At 44.4% G+C, this 21,534-nt stretch overlaps 1 protein-coding gene across 1 annotated transcript; it reads right to left on the reverse strand.

Moving 5' to 3' along the window:
- Positions 1–231: 231 nt before the first annotated feature.
- Positions 232–1,972, reverse strand: RASSF10 (Ras association domain family member 10). The gene has a single exon (XM_061131999.1). The coding sequence runs from the start codon at positions 1,824–1,826 to the stop codon at positions 297–299; it is 1,530 nt and encodes a 509-aa protein (XP_060987982.1). The 5' UTR covers positions 1,827–1,972; the 3' UTR covers positions 232–296.
- Positions 1,973–21,534: the final 19,562 nt, after the last annotated feature.

Below are 21,534 nucleotides of genomic sequence, written 5' to 3' on the forward strand. Positions count from 1 at the left end.
CGTTTGTTTTCCAATATAAGGGGGTTCTCACCTCCTCCCTCCTTCCTTCCCCTGAGAGAGCTTGTAATGGAGACCCAGCTTCCTCGTCCAGCAATACCCTCCACTTTCACTCCGCCGCCTGAGCAGCGCCGCTGCAGGGCCGGCGTCCCCCATCCTCCCCCTGCCCAGTCAGAGGGCTGCTGGCCGGCAAAAGCTCCGGGCCCACTCCCCACCGGGTTTCAAGTCCCTGAGCCGGCCACGCCGGAGTTCTTCACGGAAGGGAGAGGCGGCCGTCTCCCCCTCCCACCCTGCTCCTCCTACACAAGGGATTCGCACACCGGCACCGAGTCCGAATCCTGGCTGTGCATGGAGCTCAGCCCTGTGTCCGAGTCCTCGTCGTTACCAGGGCAGCTCTTGGCCAGTCCGCGGGCCTGGTCCACCCACACCTCGGCGCAGGCCTGCGGCCCGGGGTCCCGCGAGGGCCCACTGGACCCCGGAGTCCCATCGGGCGCTACCGTCAGCTCCAACGTGTGCAAAGTCTGGAGGAGGCCCTGGAGCTCGCGCTCCTTGCTGTCCCACTGCTGCTGGCTGTAATCCAAGTCCGACTTGACGGCCTCCAGGTCCGTGTTGAGCCGGAGCCCGATGTAGAGGCTGGTGCTGAGCTGCGTCCGGACCCGTTCGCGCTCCAGCAGCAGCTCACCGTCGAGGCCTCCCTCGGCCTCCGGGGGCTCCTCCCGCGCTGCGAGCTCCTCCTGGCGCCTCCGCATCCACCTCTGGTTCAGCTCCTCCTGGATTTCGGCCGAGAGGCGCTCGAGCAACTCCTCCTGCTGGGCCCGCTGCTCCTGCAACTGCAGCAGGTCGTCGCAGCGCCGGGCCAGCTCCTCCAGCGCGACCGCCTTCGCCTCGCCGTCCAGGGGCGGCGTCGCTGTCGTCGCTGCCGCCGGCTCGGGCTCCGGCTCCGGCTCCTCTCCCGGGCCGGAACCGTCGAGTTCGATCCCGGCACCCACCAAGTAGGTGTCCTGCACGTAGTTCACTCCATGTCGCCGCATGCGGTCCAGATGCACCTTGGCCTCGTAGCGGTCGATCTCGCGGTCCAGCTCCCGAAGCCGCTGCACCTGCTGACGGATGGTGTGGTCCTGGGAGAGCACCAGGTGCACTAGCGTCTCCATACGCTCCACCGAGGCGCTCTCGGTGGCCCGCGGCGACGACGACGAGCAGGACGAGGCGGCGGACGACGAAGTGGACGAACAGGGCGACGACGGCTGCTGCTGGCGCCGCCGGTTGAGCTTGGCCAGCTTGCGGAAGGCCTTGCGCACCACTCGTCGCTGCTTCTCCTGGGTCATGGCTAGGCTGGGCCGCGCTGGGGCCCCCCGCGCGGAGCAGGGGCGCTCGCGACTCAGCACGACGCGCGCCTCGGCACTGCGGGGACCTGCGTTGGGCAGCGACGCCTCGCTGCGCACCAGCACGAAGCGTACGTTCTCTTGCTCTTCGCCCCAGGCGGCCCAGAGGCGCAAGATGCGCGTCTTGTTGGGCAAGATGCGCTCAAAGCCCCGCCACTTCTCCACAATGCAATAGCACTGCGGGGGCCCGCACAGCATGCCCTGGGGCAGCGCCTCATCGTCGTCGTCCTCGTCGTCCTCGTCCAGGGGTTCCGGCAGCTCCCCTGGGCCTGGCGGGTCGCCGGCCGCCCCCCGCCGCCGGCTCCTCCGCTGCCGCCGTCGCCGCCGGCAGCCATCCTCCAAGAGCACCCGCACTACGTCCGAACAAGTGGTGCGGCGGGAGAGGCCGGACACCAGTTTCTCCTCCTGGCAGATCCACACGGATATCTTCTTCTCTGAAGGATCCATGGCGCAACCGGGACGCAGGTGGCGCGGGGGAAGCCGAGTCCCCCTGGGGCGGCAGGGGCAGCAGGCAGCCCAGCAGCTCTGGAGGAAGGATTGGAGCTCGGGACCCTCGCTCTCTTCAGCACCGGCCCTTCTCCCGGCTCCGCACGGAAGGCAAGCTGAGGCGGTGCTCCGCCGGGACGGTGCGCTCCAAGAGCCGCGCGCCCGGGCTCGGGCTCCCGCGGCTCCGCCTCTGCCCAAGGTTCCCGGGGCCTCTGGGTTTTGCTCCTCCCCACGTGGCTCCTCCCCCTCCCGCCCCCAGCGCTGGGAGCTGCTGCCCGAACGCTGGAGGCGCGGAGCCCAGGCCCGTCCCTCTCCCGCGCTGCGGGCTTGGGGACTCTGCAGTGCGTCTGTGTAAGAGGGGGACTCCGGGACCCCTCCTCCGCAGGGCCTGGAGCCTGTGCCTAGGCGTGGATTAGCTCTGCGTCTCTCTCGGTCCACTGGCTCCTCTCCTTGGGTCTAGAGCTAGCTGGACTGACTTGCGCATCTTTCTCGGCGCCCCAGCGGCGTTTCCTGGACTTTCAGAGCAGCGCCGTCTGACAAGTGCCCCGGCGCAGAGAAGCCGAGACGCTCGGCATCTCTAACGAAGATTACACCTGACCTCCAGCTGTAACTGATCTGTAACTGCAGCCTACAACGCGGAAGGCCTTCAGTCTTCTTAGTCTGCACGCAGTGTTTGCATATGGAAGGAGAACTGGCTGGGCGGTGTGCTCCGGGAGCAAGTGTAGATTAGATTAGTGAAGTCTAGACTTGCGGGGTACTTCCTGGCACCGTCATGTCTTTGACTCCTCACGTAGCCTCGGCGTCGCATAGCCTTCTTCGTAGGGGGGACCCCTGATTCTAGAGAGAGTTCCAGGGCCAAGCTCTTTTGCAAACCACAGCTCTTTTTCCAGATCCCACCTTCATAAAGAGAAACCTAGTCGTTACCGCGACGGTTTCTGGCATTACCCAGTACCCAGATATGGTCAAGTGGAGATAAGAGCCAACTTGCACAGCTCAAGAAATCCCAAGACCAAAATGCAATTATAAGCTTTTTTTCATCCTCAGATGCTGATGAGGATGGTTCATTGTGTGCAAATCTTGCTCCCAGTTTGTCCTTGGAGCACAGGCTTGATAAGATCACTCCTTTGCTTCAAGACCTTGAATGGCTCCTCACTGCCTCTTGAATAAAATATTTTATTCATTCATTCATGCACTCGATAAATATTCGAGTACCCACTGTGCTCTAGTATCCAACACAGGTGCTAAACGTGTCCAACACAGGACCTTCTGTGCTCTGCTAAGAGGGAGCGTGAGGTGCCAGAGGAATACTAGAATAGCATCCTACTCAGTCTGCAAGAGTTGCGGAAGGATTTCTGGGGAAGTGTCATCTTGGCAAGACTGAATGCACCATTTGAGTCATCCAAAGGAAAAATAAATAGATGGGACAATTCCATTTGTCAGTATTTGGGCTGATCCTAAGGGCAATGAGAAGTCATTGTGGAGTGTGGATTCTGAGGTCAGACTGTCTTGAGGAAAAATCTCAGCCTGTCACTTACTACCTCGGCGACCTTAGAAAAAGTATTTCATCTCTCTGAGCTTCACCTGTGAAATGGCGATAATACAAATACCTGCCTGATACAAACTATTTTATATAAGATGGATAAACAACAAGGTCCTACTGTATAGCACAGTGAACTGTATTTAATATCTTGTCATAAACCATAATGGAAAAGAATGTGTATATATATATATAACTGAGTATATATATAACTGTATATATATATATATATATATATATATATATAACTGATTCACTTTGCTGCACAGCAGAAATTAACACAACATTGTAAATCAACTATACTTCAATTAAATGTTTAAAAAACCTACCTAATAACTCTAATAGGACTGCTATGAGGATTAGATGCTTGGACCTGTTAAGTCTACAATACAAATTTTATTGGAGGATTAGAAGTCACATGGTGTATTAGTCTTCTATTGTTGTTAACAAATTACCACCAATTTAGTGGCTTAAAATAACACCCATTTTATTAGTCCTGCAGGTCAGAAGACCAGCATGGCATGTCAGGGTCTTCTGGCTCATGGTCTCCCAAGGCTTAAAGGCAAGGTTTTGGCTGAGTTAGTGCTCATCTGGAGGCTCTGGGAAAGAATCCATTTCCAAGCTCACTCAGGTTGTTGGAAGAATTCGATTCCTTGAAGTTGTAGAAATGAGGTCCTTGGTTCCTTGCTTGCTATGTTGGCTGGGGTTACTCTCAACTCCTGGAATCCTCCCTCAGGTCTTTTCCACATCACACCCCCCTTCATCTTCAAGCCATCAACAGGATGTCAAATTCTTTGATTCCTCCTTGGCTTGAAGTCTCTGTGACTTCCCCTTCTGCTACATGCTGGAGAAAACTCTGCTTTTAAAGGGCTCGTTTCATTAGGCAGAGTCACCTGGATAATTTCTCTGTCTTAAAGGCTGATAAGTAGCCTTAACTAACTGCAAAATCCCTTTTGCTGTGTAAGATAATCACCAGAGTAACACAAGGGGATGGAGATCATGGGGCCATCTTAGATTTCTGCCTATGAGAGACCCTAATGTGACGATTCTCATTTTGAAAAATCACTCTGTTTGCATTGGGGATGATGGGTGGGGGTCGGGGTGAGATGCCAGGTGGCCCTTTAGAAGACTGTCACCTTCATTCAAGGAGGAGATGGTGGCCTGCACCGAGAATAGTGGCAGTGAGAGGACTGGACAAAATTGAGAGCTGTCAAGGGAGGCTGGAGATGCAGGACCTGGTAATGGATTCAAGGGGCATTTTCATCTCCCTAGGATGGTATTGGGGGTCTCTTATAATCTGGTCCAGCTCACTCCCTAGCTCGTCCCTCACATGCTTGGCTATCCCTGCCTCCTTCCCCTCTCCCACATGATTGCTAGAGCTTTATTATCAGCTGCAGTCCCTTTGTTATCAGCTGCAATCCTTCCTAGATTTTAAGCTCCACAAAGTGAGGGATCATATCTTCTTTGCTCACATATGAATCCTCTGCATTTAGCACATTCTAGGTTTACTAGGTATCTACTGAATGCACTGGGATGACCCAGAGGGATGGGATGGGGAGGGAGGTGGGAGGGAGGTTCAGGATGGGGAACACATGTACACCATGGCGGATTCATGTCAATGTATGGCAAAACCAATATAATATTGTAAAGTAAATAAATAAATAAATAAAACTGAAAATAAATAAATAAATAAAAATAAAAAATGGATGAATGAATGAATCCTACATTCTTGCAAGTCAACACGTCATTCATTCAGAGCAGCATACGCATCCTGATGCTTTTGTACATGCTTTCTCTGTTAATTAGGACCACTCTTAAACAACTGAAAAAGTCCTACTCGTCCTTCAGAAGTTCAGCTCAAACATCATGAGGTGTAGGAATTCTTTCCTTCCTCCTCCAAGTTGAACTGGCTCCTTGTTTCTCTTTTGCCTCTCTTGGTGCACAGGTTACTTTGCAATGTGATGTATTTTTTTTTTCTCATGTCTGTTTGTCCCTCAAGACTTAAGAGCTCTTTGAAAGGGTGAATTGACTATCTTATTTATATTTTGGTCTTTAGTGCTTGTTGCCTGGTACATAGTAGGCCCTTAATCTTACTTAATACTGTAAGGAACACTAAGATAAATAATATCTAAGATATTGTGCTGTCCTCAGTCAGTTCAGTTCAGTCACTCAGTCGTGTCTGACTCTGTGACCCCATGAACTGCAGCACGCCAGGCCTCCCTGTCCATCACCAACTCCCGGAGTTTACTCAAACTGTCCATTGAGTCAGTGATGCCATCCAACTATCTCATCCTCTGTCATCCCCTTCTCCTCCTGCCTTCAATCTTTCCCAGCATCAGGTGTTTTCCAATGAGTCAATTCTTCTCCTTAGGTGACCAAAGAATTGGAGTTTCAGCTTCAGCATCAGTCATTCAAAGAACACTCAGGACTAATTTCCTTTAGGATGGACTGGTTGGATCTCCTTGCAGTCCAAAGGACTCTCAAGAGTCTTCTCCAACACCACAGTTCAAAAGCATCAATTCTCCAGCGCCCAGCTTTCTTTATAGTCCAACTCTCACCTCCATATATGACTACTAGAAAAACCATAGCTTTGACCAGATGGACCTGTGTTGGCAGGGTAATGTCTATGCTCTTTAATATGCTGTGCAGGTTGGACATAGCTTTTCTTCCAAGGAGCAAGCATCTTTTAACTTCATGGCTGCAGTTGCCATCTGAAGTGATTTTGGAGCCCCCCGCCCCAGAATAAAGTATCTCACTATTTCCATTGTTTCCCCATCTATTTGCCATGAAGTGATGGGACTGATGCCATGATCTTAGTTTTTTGAATGTGCTGTCCTCAAGGTTATTATAATTTCTTTTTAGTAACAGATAATTACGTGAAATTCCTGTTATAGGAGTGTTATATATGACATTCCTGCTGGAGCAATTAAAGGGTAGAGTGATCAAGGGGTCCTGGGAAGATTGAAGAAGCAGGGCTTTAATAAGTGAAGAGAAGGAGTTGATGGGAGAAGTTACATGAATTAAAATGTTAAGGTGGCTATGTGTGTCAGTGTTTTACAGTACAGGTTCTGGGGTTGCCATGCCTAGATATGAATAGTAGCTATAAGCTTTAATTTCCTCATCTGGGACAAAAGGAATAATAGAACCTCCTTATAGAATTGTCATGAACATGAAATTATGTACAACACATAAAAAATTTAGTATGGTATCTGGCATACAATAAATGCTCAATAAAACATAGCTAGCTTTATCCACACATTTTGAGTACCAATCCAACCTGTGTCCTGGGCTATGTGTTAAGGCTACAGCCATGAATTAGGCAGGCATGGTCCCTGCCCTTACAGAGATCACAGTCAAGACTAGTTTAGTATTTGTTTGATTAGAAATACATTTGTTAGATTAGGTGAGGCTGTAGTAATAATAGAGTCAAACATGTATAATGGCTCAAATGTAATGAAGGTTTATTTTTCTCTGACACAATAGTCAAAAGCAGATATCCTGGTTGATAGGTCACTTTATTCCAAACAATGATACAGGGATCCTGGTTCCTTCCATCTCTTGTCTCCAAAGTCCCCTAGGCTTCATCATCTATATCCAGCCAGAGGAAAAGCAGAGGAGGAAGGGGCATAACCTTTCTTTCAAGGTCTTGGCCAAGAAATGAAGCACACTGCTTCCCCTCACATCCCACTGACCAGAACCCAGCCACATGGCTACTTGCAATGGCAAGGGAGGCTGGGAATGTAGTGAGTGTCTCAAAAGAAGAGGAAGTGGATTTTTATGAATAGCTAACTACCTGCTAAAGAAGCTGAAGTTGAACGGTTCTATGAAGACCTACAAGACCTTTTAGAACTAACACCCCAAAAAGATGTCCTTTTCATTATAGGGGACTGGAATGCAAAAGTAGGAAGTCAAGAAACACCTGGAGTAACAGGCAAATTTGGCCTTGGAGTGCGGAATGAAGCAGGGCAAAGGCTAATAGAGTTCTGCCAAGAGAATGCACTGGTCATAGCAAACACCCTCTTCCAACAACACAAGAGAAGACTCTACACATGGACATCACCAGACGGTCAACACTGAACTCAGATTGATTATATTCTTTGCAGCCAAAGATGGAGAATCTCTATACAGTCAGCAAAAACAAGACCAGGAGCTGACTGTGGCTCAGATCATGAACTCCTTATTGACAAATTCAGACTTAAACTGAAGAAAGTAGGGAAAACCACTAGACCATTCAGGTATGACCTAAATCAAATCTCTTATGACTATACAGTGGAAGTGAGAAATAGATTTAAGGGACTAGATCTGATAGACAGAGAGCCTGATGAACTATGGACGGAGGTTCGTGACATTGTACAGGAGACAGGGATCAAGACCATCCCCATGGAAAAGAAATGCAAAAAGGCAAAATGGTTGTCTGAGGAGGCCTTAAAAATAGCTGTGAGAAGAAGAGAAGTGAAAAGCAAAGGAGAAAAGGAAAGATATTCCCATTTGAATGCAGAGTTCCAAAGAATAGCGAGGAGAGATAGGAAGCCTTCCTCAGCGATCAATGCAAAGAAATAGAGGAAAACAACAGAATGGGAAAGACTAGAGATCTCTTCAAGAAAATTAGAGATATCAACATTTCAGGCAAAGATGGGTTCGATAAAGGACAGAAATGGTATGGACCTAACAGAAGCAGAAGATATTAAGAAGAGGTGGCAAGAATACACAGAAGAACTGTACAAAAAAGATCTTCATGACCCAGATAATCACAATGGTGTGATCACTGACCTAGAGCCAGACATCCTGGAATGTGAAGTCAAGTGGGCCTTAGAAAGCATCACTACGAACAAAGCTAGTGGAAGTGATGGAATTCCAGTTGAGCTATTTAAAATCCTAAAAGATGATGCTGTGAAAGTGCTGCACTCAATATGCCAGCAAATTTGGAGAACTCAGCAGTGGCCACAGGACTGGAAAAGGTCAGTTTTCACTCCAATCCCTAAGAAAGGCAATCCCAAAGAACGCTCAAACTACCGCACAATTGCACTCATCTCTCATGCTAGTAAAGTAATGCTCAAAATTCTCCAAGCCAGGCTTCAGCAATATGTGAATTGAGAACTTCCAGATGTTCAAGCTGGTTTTAGAAAAGGCAGAGGAACCAGAGATCAAATTGCCAATATCCGCTGGATCATCGAAAAAGCAAGAGAGTTCCAGAAAAACATCTATTTCTGCTTTATTGACTATGCCAAAGCCTTCGACTGTGTGGATCACAATAAACTGTGGAAAATTCTTCAAGAGATGGGAATACCAGACCACCTGACCTGCCTCTTGAGAAACCTGTATGCAGGTCAGGAAGCAACAGTTAGGACTGGACATGGAACAACAGACTGGTTCCAAATAGGAAAAGGAGTACGTCAAAGCTGTATATTGTCACCCTGCTTATTTAACTTATATGCAGAGTACATCATGAGAAATGCTGGGCTGGAAGAAGCACAAGATTGCCGGGAGAAATATCAGTAACCTCAGATATGCAGATGACACCACCCTTATGGCAGAGAGTGAAGAGGAACTAAAAAGCCTCTTGATGAAAGTGAAAGAGGAGAGTGAAAAAGTTGGCTTAAAGCTTAACATTCAGAAAACTAAGATCATGGCATCTGGTCCCATCACCTCATGGGAAATAGATGGGGAAACAGTGCAAACAATGTCAGACTTTATTTTTTTGGGCTCCAAAATCACTGCAGATGGTGATTGCAGCCATGAAATTAAAAGATGCTTCCTCCTTGGAGGAAAGTTATGACCAACCTAGATAGCATCTTAAAAAGCAGAGACATTACTTTGCCAACAAAGGTCCGTCTAGTCAAGGCTGTGGTTTTTCCAGTGGTCATGTATGTGTGTGAGAGTTGGACTGTGAAGAAAGCTGAGCGCCAAAAAATTGATGCTTTTGAACTGTGGTGTTGGAGAAGACTCTTGAGAGTCCCCTGGACTGCAAGGAGATCCAACCAGCCCATCCTAAAGGAGATCAGTCCTGGTTGTTCATTGGAAGGACTGATGCTGAAGCTGAAACTCCAGTACTTTGACCACCTCATGCAGAGTTGACTCATTGGAAAAGACCCTGATGCTGGGAGGGATTGGGGGCAGGAGGAGGAGGGGACGACAGAGGATGAGATGGCTGGATGGCATCACCGACTCGATGGGCATGAGTTTGAGTCAACTCCAGGAGTTGGTGATGGACAGGGAGGCCTGGCATGCTGCAATTCATGGGGTCGCAAAGAGTCTGACACTACTGAGTGACTGAACTGAACTGAACTACCTGCCAGAAGATTCTTTATAAGAAATTGGAGATGATGCAGAGGGATAAGTTTGAAAGTCTGTCTGTTGCAACAGGAAGTCCACAGGCCAATTCTGGCCATCTTAGATGGAGCAAACCCTTTCCAAGTGACCATGACCCCAACACCCTCTGTGTCTCTTATAGGACCCAATTCACCTACCTCCACAACTTGCCTGCCCACCATAGCCATTCGAGTTTGTGACTCCTGCTTCTGCACCTCCTCCTAGGATTATCTCACTAACCGCCAGGGAGTTAATATTAGCAGTATACCATGGCTCCCAAATCTAGGCATCTCTTTCAGATCTCCTTGTCTCCAAATATTCATGGGCAACTGCTTGCCAGATAGCTCCACTTAGATGGCCCCCAAACACCCTAGACATTTGTCAAAAAGATAAATTGAACTTATCATCTTTCTTCTCAAACCCGTTCTGCCCCCTGACCTCTATGTCAGAGAATGGCCCCACTATTTTGGGGCTTCCCAGGTGGCACTAGTGGTAAAGAATCTGCCTGCCAAAGCAGAAGACACAAGAGATGCAGTTCAGTCCCTGACTTGGGAAGATCCCCTGGAATACAAAAGTGGCAACCCACTCCACTATTCTTGCCTGAAAAATTCCATGGCCAAGAGGAGCCTAGTCATCTATCGTCCATGGGGTTGCAAAGAGTCGGACACACCAAAGTGACTGAGCACACACACACCCCACCCCACCGTTTACCAGATGAGATGAAACCTGAGGACCACCCTGCATCATCACCACCTACCTTGTTTCATGCCGGGAGCCAGCACACGAGATCCCACCCATGACAAGGTCATGAGGAGAAGGCCTGACAAGCAAGGTAGATCAGGACTTCAGGAATTTCGAAAAGCTGCCCCGGCGCTCACCTTAAAGATGATCTCTGTCTTTCTGATGCTTGCTATATTAGACTACTCCCTAATTTCTGTGACACAGGTAGAAGGCCTTCCCCGATTTCTCTCCAAACAGAGTCAACTTAGAACTTTAATCAACATGTCCCCCGGACGGCAGTATCCTATAAGATTATCCAGGATGAAAGGAGTGTTTCAATTTAGACCCCTTTGCTAGCCTGCTTGGCAAATGCGTATTAATGTAACACAAAAATATTATTTTAAAAGTGGTTAGAATTGTTCATTTTAACCAGGAATGCTAAACAGGGGCTGCCTCACCGGAGTGCAGAGTCTTTGTGTTGTAAACCTTTTAGATAAATTCAACTAATAACTTCTGCAAAAGGACTAACCTTTGTGTTCATTAAAGAATAGATTACAGGAAAACAGCTTTGCATTCACCTAGGTCATAAAATGTCAGTAGGCCCTGAGGCCAGAAGATAATGTATAAGACACTCACAAAGAAGTTACTGTAAACACCCTGAGGGTGCTTCCTGAGGGACAAGATGATGTAATGTTAAACTTTCTTCCCCTAAAAATGTACTAACTTAGAATATAAAAGCTACAGTAAAAAATAAAGATTTGCCGATTTGCCAGACTCTGCCAGACCCTGCAAGCACCCCCGTCTGGTCATTCTCTCTCTCTCTCTCTCTCTCTCTCTCTCCCTCGCAGACTTGGCCCTATCAAGGCTGGTCTTATGTGTCTTCTCTCTCTCTCTCGCCGATGCCGTTCATCTTGAGGGTACCCCTGGATCCTGCTGAGGCTGGACCCCAGCAGTTTCACACAGTATAATGAGCTATCTGAGAGCAGAACTGTTTTGCTTTCTGCTTTCTTTCCAGTGCCAAGCACACAGCAGGCATTTAGTGATGTGGAATGAATGAATGAATTGCTTTAAGCCCTCATTATTTCTTACCTGGATCCCGCACTTTCCCCCACTCTAGTTTCCTTGTCTCTGGTCTTGCCTTTCTCCCATACTCCCGGCTGACAAATGTTTGATGGCTCCTCATTACCTTCAGGATCCAATCCAGCCCCCTGAGCAGAACCTGTATACCCTCAGGATCTGATAGCTGCTTCACTCTCAGCACGTACACTCTAGCCACCCCGTTCTTCACACTCTTCCTTCTGACCCCCTGGCTAATTCCTACCTACCCTCCAAGTTTCAACTTAACTGTCACCTCTTCCTAAAAGTCTTCACTCACAACAACATCTGCTCCGGGAAAAAAATCTAAACAGGACTGTGCTTTAGGAAGATTAATCTTTTTCAGTACGCAGGATCAATTGAAGTTATGACACACTTCTGTTAAGAAGTGTGAAGGGGAGGTACTTAAAAATTCAGACTGCTGTCACTTCAACATAAACTGAGAAAATGCCTCCCAGTACATCATGGCCATTTTCAGCCTTAATCCTCAGGGCTGCACTGTCTAATACAAAAGCCATGAGACATATGTGCCTACTGAGCACTTGAAATACGGTTAGCTGAACTGAGGTGTGAGTATAAAATGTACACTAGATGTCAAAGACTCAGCATACAAAAAATTTAATAACTCAGTAATATGTTACATTGATTACATGTTGAGATGATACTATTTTGGAAATACTTGAATTTATTTTACCTACTTCTTTCTTTTTCATGGATGAAACAACACATTTATTTTGCTGGATTTTGTTTTTCAGGCAACATAAGAATGATATGTAAGTGATGTTTAGTTACCAAAAAAAAAAAAGTATAGGAAAACAAAATTTAGATACATTAAAATAGGCCTGCTTCCAAATTCAAACAAAAATAACTGAATTTCATTAATTATTATTTTCTGTAACTGTGGTTTACTCTTACACAAATGGGACTAAGTTCTACCACATTCACCTGTTTCTTTTTAATTCTTTTTTAATGTGGCTACCAGCAATTTTAAAATGTCCATACAGATCATAGTATATAATATCCATTAGACTGTGCTGCCTGGGGAAAGGCCCAGAAAATTAAAGCAAATTCTTTGAATCTCTCCAAGTGTGGAGTTATCCTGAATATCCTAAACAATTGCATGTTTGCCTGGGTTACAGCCAGAGAAAGCCATTGCATACCTTTTCTGGATTTGTAGTTTGAATGTTTCTTTTTGTTTTATGATGTCCCTTAGAAAAGTTTCTTATTACAACCTATGCTACGCGCATTAGGCTGTCTAAGAAACACATTCTCTGAGTCCAGTCCTACAGCTGGATCCTACTGAAAGTCAAAGTGGTTACTTCCCAGACAGGACTTCAGCATTCTTGCTTATCTACCAGTCCAGGCACTTGATGGAGATTCAGGCAGTGTCCTGAGCCAGAAAACACACAGGTTTCACAATAGGAGAAAATATACAAAATTATATTTATGAACTGGATGCAGGGAAGGCATTCATAAACAGGACATAAAAAAGCAAAATTCATAAAAGAAAAGATCAATAAATATGACCACCAAAAAAAAATGTAAAGGGTTGTGAAGATTAAGGGTGCTGTTGGCTAAGGGGGAATCTAGTTGAGTACCTGGTTTAAAGAATGTGCTTCACAACGGAACTTTGCTTTCTCTTCTAGTGCTGGCAGAGCCCTTTGCTAAAATGTCTTTATGCTGGATCTCAAGGATGGTGCGCCATTTGACACTGTGGTTTTTTAGTCACTTATCTTTCTAACACCTAGGAGAGGAAAGACATAGCTTCCTCACCCTTGAGGAAACCGAGGCCACGGGGAAGGGACCGACCACTTTCCCAGTTCACAGAACTCTGTGGGAACTGGCGTTTTGTCTGGAGTTGCTACCTATGTAATCTATCAGTCACAGTTCATGGCAGCTGTAGAACACCCCAAATAGGAACCTCCGCCCTTAATTATACTGAGGCTTGCAGAAGTGTGACTGGACTTACTGCCTGCATCAGTTCCACTTAATGATTAAGTGTAGAAAATAATCCGGCAAATTATATTTACAAAAACATTTGGTTGCTCTCAGATGCACTAGAGGGAATCTGGGAACTGCCATGCTCATCCAAGGGACCCATTCCTGGTCAAACCAAGCACCTGGCTAGGGACTTCCTCCAGGATGCTGCTTCTTAAACTGGGTCAAGGGTCCACCTACCCAGAACTGCCTGTGGTGTTTATTAAAATGCAGATTCCTGGCCCTATGGTAGACATAGTGAACCAAAGTCTCTGGAGGTAAGCCCTCAAATTTGCATTTAAAGCAGTCTCTTCTGATTCTTACTCACACTAAAGGTTGACCCCAACTTTTCTAGAAGAAAAGAACCAGAGACAAGAATGCTCTTAGCAAGAATGCTCTTCAGCCATCTTGGTCCCGTAGATGGTAATCATATATAAATGACAAATATACACAATAGGGTGCTGACAACAAATGACAGGTGAGAAAGAGATTCCCCTGAGAAGAAGGAGAAGGTAGAGAGAGGACAGAATAGGGTAGGAGCTGCTCAGTTTTTACCCTCTGGAATCTTCACTCTTTGGAGGGAGCCTCGGTTACAAGATGATAACATAGAAATGTTTAGGTAAGGGAGTCTAAGGTAGCAATGAGTTCAGTCACCTGAAAGACATCCTGGAAGATATTTAGCATTCCTGGTCTTTGTTCCAACAAAACCAATCTAGTTCCTGATTCACAAATCATCCTGGAAATGTATAATACTGACAGTCAAAGAGAAATCTCTCCAGCAAAAAGGCATCATCTATTCAATGGTCTATGACATCACCATTGAAGACTAAGTCAAAGAGGGTTTTGTGTGATTAATTTTCATTATCTGTTGTTACCCAGTTAATGAAAGGTGATACTATTAATGAGCGTGTGAATGAGACAGTGTCTTCGTTGCCACATCTGAAACATCTCCCAGCTTTTTCAGGGTAGAATAGACCTGACCCAAAGTGTGGCCTTTCTTCATTATAGAGAGATACAAACCCTTTCTCTCCAACTGCCCAACACCAAATTATTGTGCGTCAGCTGCTCACCACCCAGGACACAATATGAGGCCTGTACTTGAGTTACTGCTATTTTATGTGAGCAAAATGCTAGCTTTCTTTTCTCAGGAAAAAGGATTTATTTGGGAGAAGTTTCAATACCACATTTCTTGGTCTGAAAGCATGATTGTTTAATAGCTGGTTGTGAACTGCATGGAACTTGGCAACTCCCTTTAAGCAATATTTAGAAGATGTTAAATTTGATTAAATGGAACCTTTGATACAAATAACTTTGAGACAATGAAATGTCTTCACAAGGAGATGTTCTTTTTCCCCCACTGAGGAAGAAATGGAGACATGTTTCCATTGTCAGTGCGTCCTGTCCATCTGATTATAAAGGAAGGCTGTGGACTAGATAAGCAAAAATAGGTTACATCTGGGAAGCCAGCAGTGTCTCCCTGCTAGCTGAAGAAGTTCCCCTTTGTCTCACTCTTGAAGCACTGCGTTGTTTTCTTGGACTGCGGCTCTGAATTAAACCTGAGTTAAACTATGGATCCCTTACACTTGATTTTGTGATTGGAAGACCTACACAAATGCAAACCTAGAATATAATTGAACTCTTAAGAGCTAAAATCTCCACGAATAAGAAAGAAGCTACTTGATCCTACCAAAGACTGTCTGGTTGCTTTCTCTTTTGTATCCACTGTTAAACTAGAAAAAGAAATCACTAAGTTATCAGTCTGTATTCACTACTTGAGAGTACACATTGAACAATTTTACAAAACAAAATTGTGTCATAAAAAGTATTTCATTCATGTGATTCAGCCATCCCATTTCTCCATGTGTATATACCCAAAATAATTGAAAGTGGAGTCATGAATAGGTATTTGCACACCCACGTTCATAGAAGCATTTTTAAAACAGCCAGCCAAAGGTGGAAGAAACCCAAATGTCTATTGGTGGATAGCTGGATATATAAAATGTGGTATCAATACATGCAATTCAGACTTAAAAAGGAAGAAAATTCTGACACATGCTACAACACAGTTAGTGTTGAGGACATTATGCTAAGTGAAATAAGCCAGTCGTAAAAAAAAAAAATACTGTGTGATTCCACTAATAAGGTACCTAGAATAGTCAAATTCATAAATACAGAAAGTAAAATGGTACTTACCAGGGCCTGGGGTAGTGGGAAATGGAGAGTTACTGTTTTTTTTTTTTTTTTGAGAGTTACTGTTTTATGGATATGAAGTTTCTGTTTTTCAAGAAGAGTTCTGGATATGGAGGTGGTAACAATAGAACAGCAATGTGAATGAACTTAATGTCACTGAACTGTGTACTTAAAAATAGTTGTAAATTTTATGTTATGTACATTTCACCACCATTTAAAATAATAATACTTCTAAAAACATATTTTAGAATTTTTATGCCAAAACTCTTGTCAAAGGAAGCTCCAACTTTTTCAAACTGGAAAATACTTTTCACATGACTTTCAAAGTAAATATAATATCTTGTTAATGCTCTGCACCTTTCAGGAAACTAATAAATTTCTGATCACTGTTCCTTTGAAGAATAAACTTATGTCTTCCTTCTGCTTTTATATCCTTTCTCCCTGGCTCCATGTATTTGTCAGCTATGTCAGGGATCTATGCTGATTTGTGGATTTATTGCTCCAGTCTTTACGAGAAACTTAGGTAAATAGTTGCAAGCTTTGATAAGCTTGAAAAATGATAGCTGGGTACAAGTCTTTTATGTTGAGAAAACTATGACTACAAAGTATATTCTTAATAAAATTAATGTTCTCTGTAGTTCACTGAGCCATGCACAGAATAAACAGCATAATTTCTGCCCAGAGACAGTTGATACGAACACATGCTGTCCTAGTAGATATTTGCTTATTAAGCAATGGCAAAGAATAGAGCTAAAGGGACCCAAAGACATTGTTTTTGTGCCTGTTTCCTGGAGCTACAAGTTTCTAAGCAGGTCTCCTAGGAGCAACAGAAGACAGGGATCTAAGCACCCCATTCCTATATCAGCTGGTGAAGCTCCATTTGTGTATATGTTATACATTGGGGCTCCATTCCCCCCAAAAGTTTGAAATCCACTGGCCATGAAAACGTGTTGCCTGACTCTGCATCTTTCCTTCTCTCCTCTTCACTTCCCAATTGTCCCAATTCCATGTGGGAATCAATGCAGCTATAGGGAGGCTGACTCTAATCTCAGCAGTGGGAATGGACCCAGCACCACATGACCTCAGCCCCACCAATCATCACATTTCATCCCCCGTCAGTGATTGGTTCAGGGACAGGCACATGACCTCAGAGGGTGTGGTTAGAGTAAATCTTAGAACTTCTGCTGATAACACTGGCACAAAGATGTTCTTTTTGTGCTCTTCATGAATGGGGGCATATAGAAACAGGAAACAGCCAAAAGCTGGACCAAATGGTCTGCCTAAGATGAAGCCACACCAAGGAAGCAGTAACAAGAAACGGTGAGGGGGAAATTGGTTCCTGGTTAAGTTGTTTGAGCTAACCTTCAAGCTTTTCAAATCTTTTTGGGCTTTTCAATTACATGAACGAGTAAAGTCCCTTTATAAATTAAGTCAATATGAGCCAGTTTTTCTGTTACTTAGAAACAAAAACATCTGAACTGTTACACCATTGATCCATGTCAAACAATCCCTTAATTTTACAGATAAGGAAACTAGGACCTATGGATACTATGTGGAGAGTTAAGAGGCATAGCCTTCCAGTTCCAGGCCATTTTCTTTTTAGTGTCCTAATCATTTAGAGCATGTTTGTGGTGTGTTTGACAACAATGAATAAAATGTTAATTCTCTTTATGACTAAGCATTCATTGGATGTGCTCTAAAGGACTAAGACTGATTTTCCTCAAGTTTGACTTCTGGCAATCAATCACATTGCTTTATGGCCACTCTGTGTATTATGCACCCTGATGACTCATTAAAAAGAAGAATGATTAAATAGTTGGAAGAAGGTGTGTGGACCTCACAGAAGAATTTAATTTGTAGCTAGTTTACCGGCAACTTAGGGTGCTACGTTGTCATTTTCTTCTAAATTTGTCATTCACTTTCATTTCTTGATAATCATCCCAGGGGGAGGAGCCAAGATGGCGGAGGAATAGGACGGGGAGACCACTTTCTCCCCTACAAATTCATCGAAAGAACAACTGAATGCAGAGCAAACTTCACAAAACAACTTCTGATCGCTAGCTGAGGTCATCAGGCGCCCAGAAAAGCAGCCCATTGTCTTTGAAAGGAGGTAGGACAAAATATAAAAGATAATCATCCCTTATTACCAGTTCTTATCTTTCAAAAGCACAGTCCCAATGTCCTGTCTTCTTACCTTTTGAGGCTTCTTCTTCAGCTAGAATTTCCAGATTCTATAGGCTCTTCTATATGGGCTTCTCTGGTGGCTTGGCTAGTAAAGAATCTGCCTGCTATGTGGGAGACCTGGGTTCAATCCCTGGATTGGGAAGATACCCTAGAGAAGGGAACAGCTACCCACTCCAGTATTCTGGCCTGGAGAATTCCATGGACTGTATAGTTCATGGGATCACAAAGAATCAGACATGACTGAGCGACTTTCACTTTCAAAGGTTCTTCCCATAAACTCTAAAAATCCTATCATTTTTATCTATACATACCATCTCCCTCACCCAGACGCTGGTTTTATGTTGGGGGGAGGACTTTGTTATCTATCTCAACCCTAAAATTACTTATTAGCCATTGAGTCTTCAAAGAAATGTCCTTAAGTGGGGAGAAAAGAGAAGGGAATCCACATTTTATGTGCTAGGAGGGATACTCGTTGTCTTACAAATATTCTCACAGTCACCTGACAGGAAGTAGGTAGAAGTGTCCTAGTCTAAAAAAATAAAGAAACCGGGTTGGGTGAGTTATAGGGTTGACACTCAGATCTGGGTGGGTACAGTTCCAAAGACATTTCCTTCCACTGCCATACTGGGCAGTAGACTTTTTTGCCAGCTCCAAATAATAGTGACCACCTGGACCCAGGGTTGGGAAGACTGAGGCCTCATCCAGGCCTAGAGGGAAAGACAGTGGAGATGTCTGTCAAGCCTGCCATAGGGGAGAGTGGCTGCCCACATGCCACATATTTCACTTCTCTGCATCCTGATGACCCAGCCAGTTCCAGAGGTTTCCCAGGAAGAGGGTCAGGTGCATTGAAGAGTCTAGATATAAGGTTTGTAAACTCAAATGCATTACAAGGGATGGTTTTGCGTAAAGATGAGGATGCATTTGTAGTGTGCTTGTGAGAAAACTAGAAGTCAGAGAGTTAATTGCTGTCTACCGGAGGTGAGTCATGAACCAAAAGGCAGGTGAGAAGTTCAGGCCCTGGAAAGACCAATGCACTTTTGCATGGGATGCACTGGGGCAGCACACCAGCCTCTTTTTTCAGACTCATATTGACGCCCAAGTACATGAATGTTACCCTCTGGAGTGACTCACTTAAGAGGAACCAGTTCACCTGCCACCACACGGACTGACTCACAGGGTCTTTCAATCAAAGCATACAGTGTGGCACATGAACCCTGAGTGAGAAATGGCCAGTTTTCTTTCCCAGAAGAAATAGGGACATCAGGAAGGAGAAGAGGATAGTAAGCTAGCAGTCAGGGAAGCCACCTTCTAGCTGCTGCTTTGAAGACATGTTCATCATGCCTATCCCTTAGCTGGGTGGTGGATGATGCTGCAAGGGACATGCCCAATGGTTGTATAGATGATGGACTTCTTGTGGGGTTATTCAAGATACACAAAAGGAAAGAGGCTGGATCTGGTCCCAGAAGACATTCCATAAAGAGTAAATGAATGAATGGGCAATGTAATGGAAACTAATGCAAATCATGGATTCAGAAGATGTCCCAGAGACATCTTATTTCCTCATCTGAAGAATATCTATAATTTCAGTTGTCTGGGGAGGGATCTTTGATTGCAGAAGGCAAGGAGGGAGATTCTGAGTTCAGAAAGAGGTGGGGGTATTTGGGGCTGAAAGAAGCCCATGTCAGAATGATGGGCCAGGAGACAAAGTGCATTCTGTCCAAGGGATGGACACTGAAAGTGACCTGGGAGACTGAGCAGGTTACATTATTCCATTGGGATAGATTGTGGGTTTATCTGAGCAGGAGGTTAACTGTGGGTTAACTGCAAAGGAGGCCATTCTCCAGAATGAATAACAGTGGATTTAAAGACAGACTTTGAAGTAGACAAATTAAAGACACCAGATCTTTGTGGTGAGTTTAGTATGATGTCTAGATTCCAGGGCTCTGCTTCTCAATTCTGGCTAAACCCAGAATTACCTGGGAGCTTTTCAAACTTATCAGTGCATGGACCCTTCTCCCAGAGATTCAGATTCAACTGGTCTGAAATGAGGCCATGAATCAGTTATTTTTTAAAAATTTATTGAAGTATAGTTGATTTACAGTGTTGTGTTAATTTCTGCTGAATAGCAAAGTGACTCAGTTATACATACATGTTGTTTTTTTCCATTCTGGTTTATTACAGGATATTGAATACAGTTCCCCATGCTACATAATAGGACCTTGTTGTTTATCCATCCTATATATAGTAGGAGGCTAACTCCAAATTCCAATACTTCCCTCCCTTCACCTCCTCCCCCTTGGCAACCACAAGTCTGTTCTCTAGTCTGGGAGTCTGTTTCTGCTTTATAGATATGTTCATTTATGTCATTTTGATATTTTACATTCTTCATAAAGCAATATCATATGGTATTTGTCTCTTTCTAACTTACTTAGTATGACAATTTCTAGGTCTATCCATGTTGCTGCAAGTTATTTCATTCTTTTTAATGGCTCAGTATTATTCTATTGTATATATGTACCATATCTTCTTTATGCACTTATCTGTCGATGGACATTTAGGTTGTTTTCATATTTTGACTATTGTAAATAGTGTTACTATGAACATAGGGGTGCATGTATCTTTTCAAATTATAGTTTTGCCTGAGTATATGCCCAGGAGTGAAATTGCCGGATCATATGGTAATTCTGTTTTTAGTTTTTTGAGGAATCTCCTTACTGTCTTCCCACAGTGGCTGCATCAACTTATACTCCCACTAACAATGTAGGAGGGTTCCCTTTTCTCCACACCCTCTCCAGCATTTATTATCTGTAGAATTTTTAATGATACTCATTCTGACTAGTGTGAGGTGGTACCTCATTTTAGTTTTGATTTGCATTTCTCTAATAATTAGCTATGATAAGCATCTTTCCATGTTCCTATTGGCCATCTGTATATCTTCTTTGGAGAAATGTCTATTTATGTCTTCTGCCCGTTTTTAAGTTGGGTTGCTTTTTTGTTATTGAGTTATATGAGCTGTCTGTATATTTTGGAAATTAAGCCCTTGTTGGTTGCATCATTGCAAATATTTTCTCCAAGTCCCTAGGTTATCTTTTCATTCTATTTATGGTTTCCTTTGCTGTACAAAAGCTTTTAAGTTTGATTAGGTCTCATTTGTTTGTTTTTGTCTTTACTTCTATTGCCTTGGATGACTGACCTAAGAAATGTATACAATTTTTGTCAGAGAATATTTTGCCTATGTTCATTTCTGGGAGTTTTATGATGTCACATCTTATATTTAAGCTTTCAAGCCATTTTGAGTTTATTTTTTGTGTATGATGTGAGGGTGTGTTCTAACTTCATTGATTGACATGTGACTGTCCAACTTTCCCAGCACCACTTGCTGAAAAGACAGTCTTTTCTCGCTTGTATATTCTTGCCTCCATCATCAAAGATTAATTTTCCATAGGTGTGTGAGTTTATTTCTGGGCTTTCTGTTCTGAGGAATATATATATATATTTTGGCTGCACAACACATTTTGTGGGATCTTAGTTCCCTGACAAGGGATCAAAGCCACAGCCTCAGTAGTGAAAATGAGAAAATGAGAAGTCTGAACCTCTGGACCACCAGGGAATTCTCAGGAATCAATATTTTTAAAAAGATTTCCAGGTGGCTCTTAG

This window comes from Dama dama, chromosome 1 (genome assembly GCF_033118175.1).
Source record: "Dama dama isolate Ldn47 chromosome 1, ASM3311817v1, whole genome shotgun sequence".
NCBI lineage: Eukaryota > Metazoa > Chordata > Mammalia > Artiodactyla > Cervidae > Dama > Dama dama.

Excerpts from the sequence above, each read along its gene's own strand:
- RASSF10 (XM_061131999.1), bottom strand. The coding sequence starts at position 1,826 with ATGGATCCTTCAGAGAAGAAGATATCCGTGTGGATCTGCCAGGAGGAG.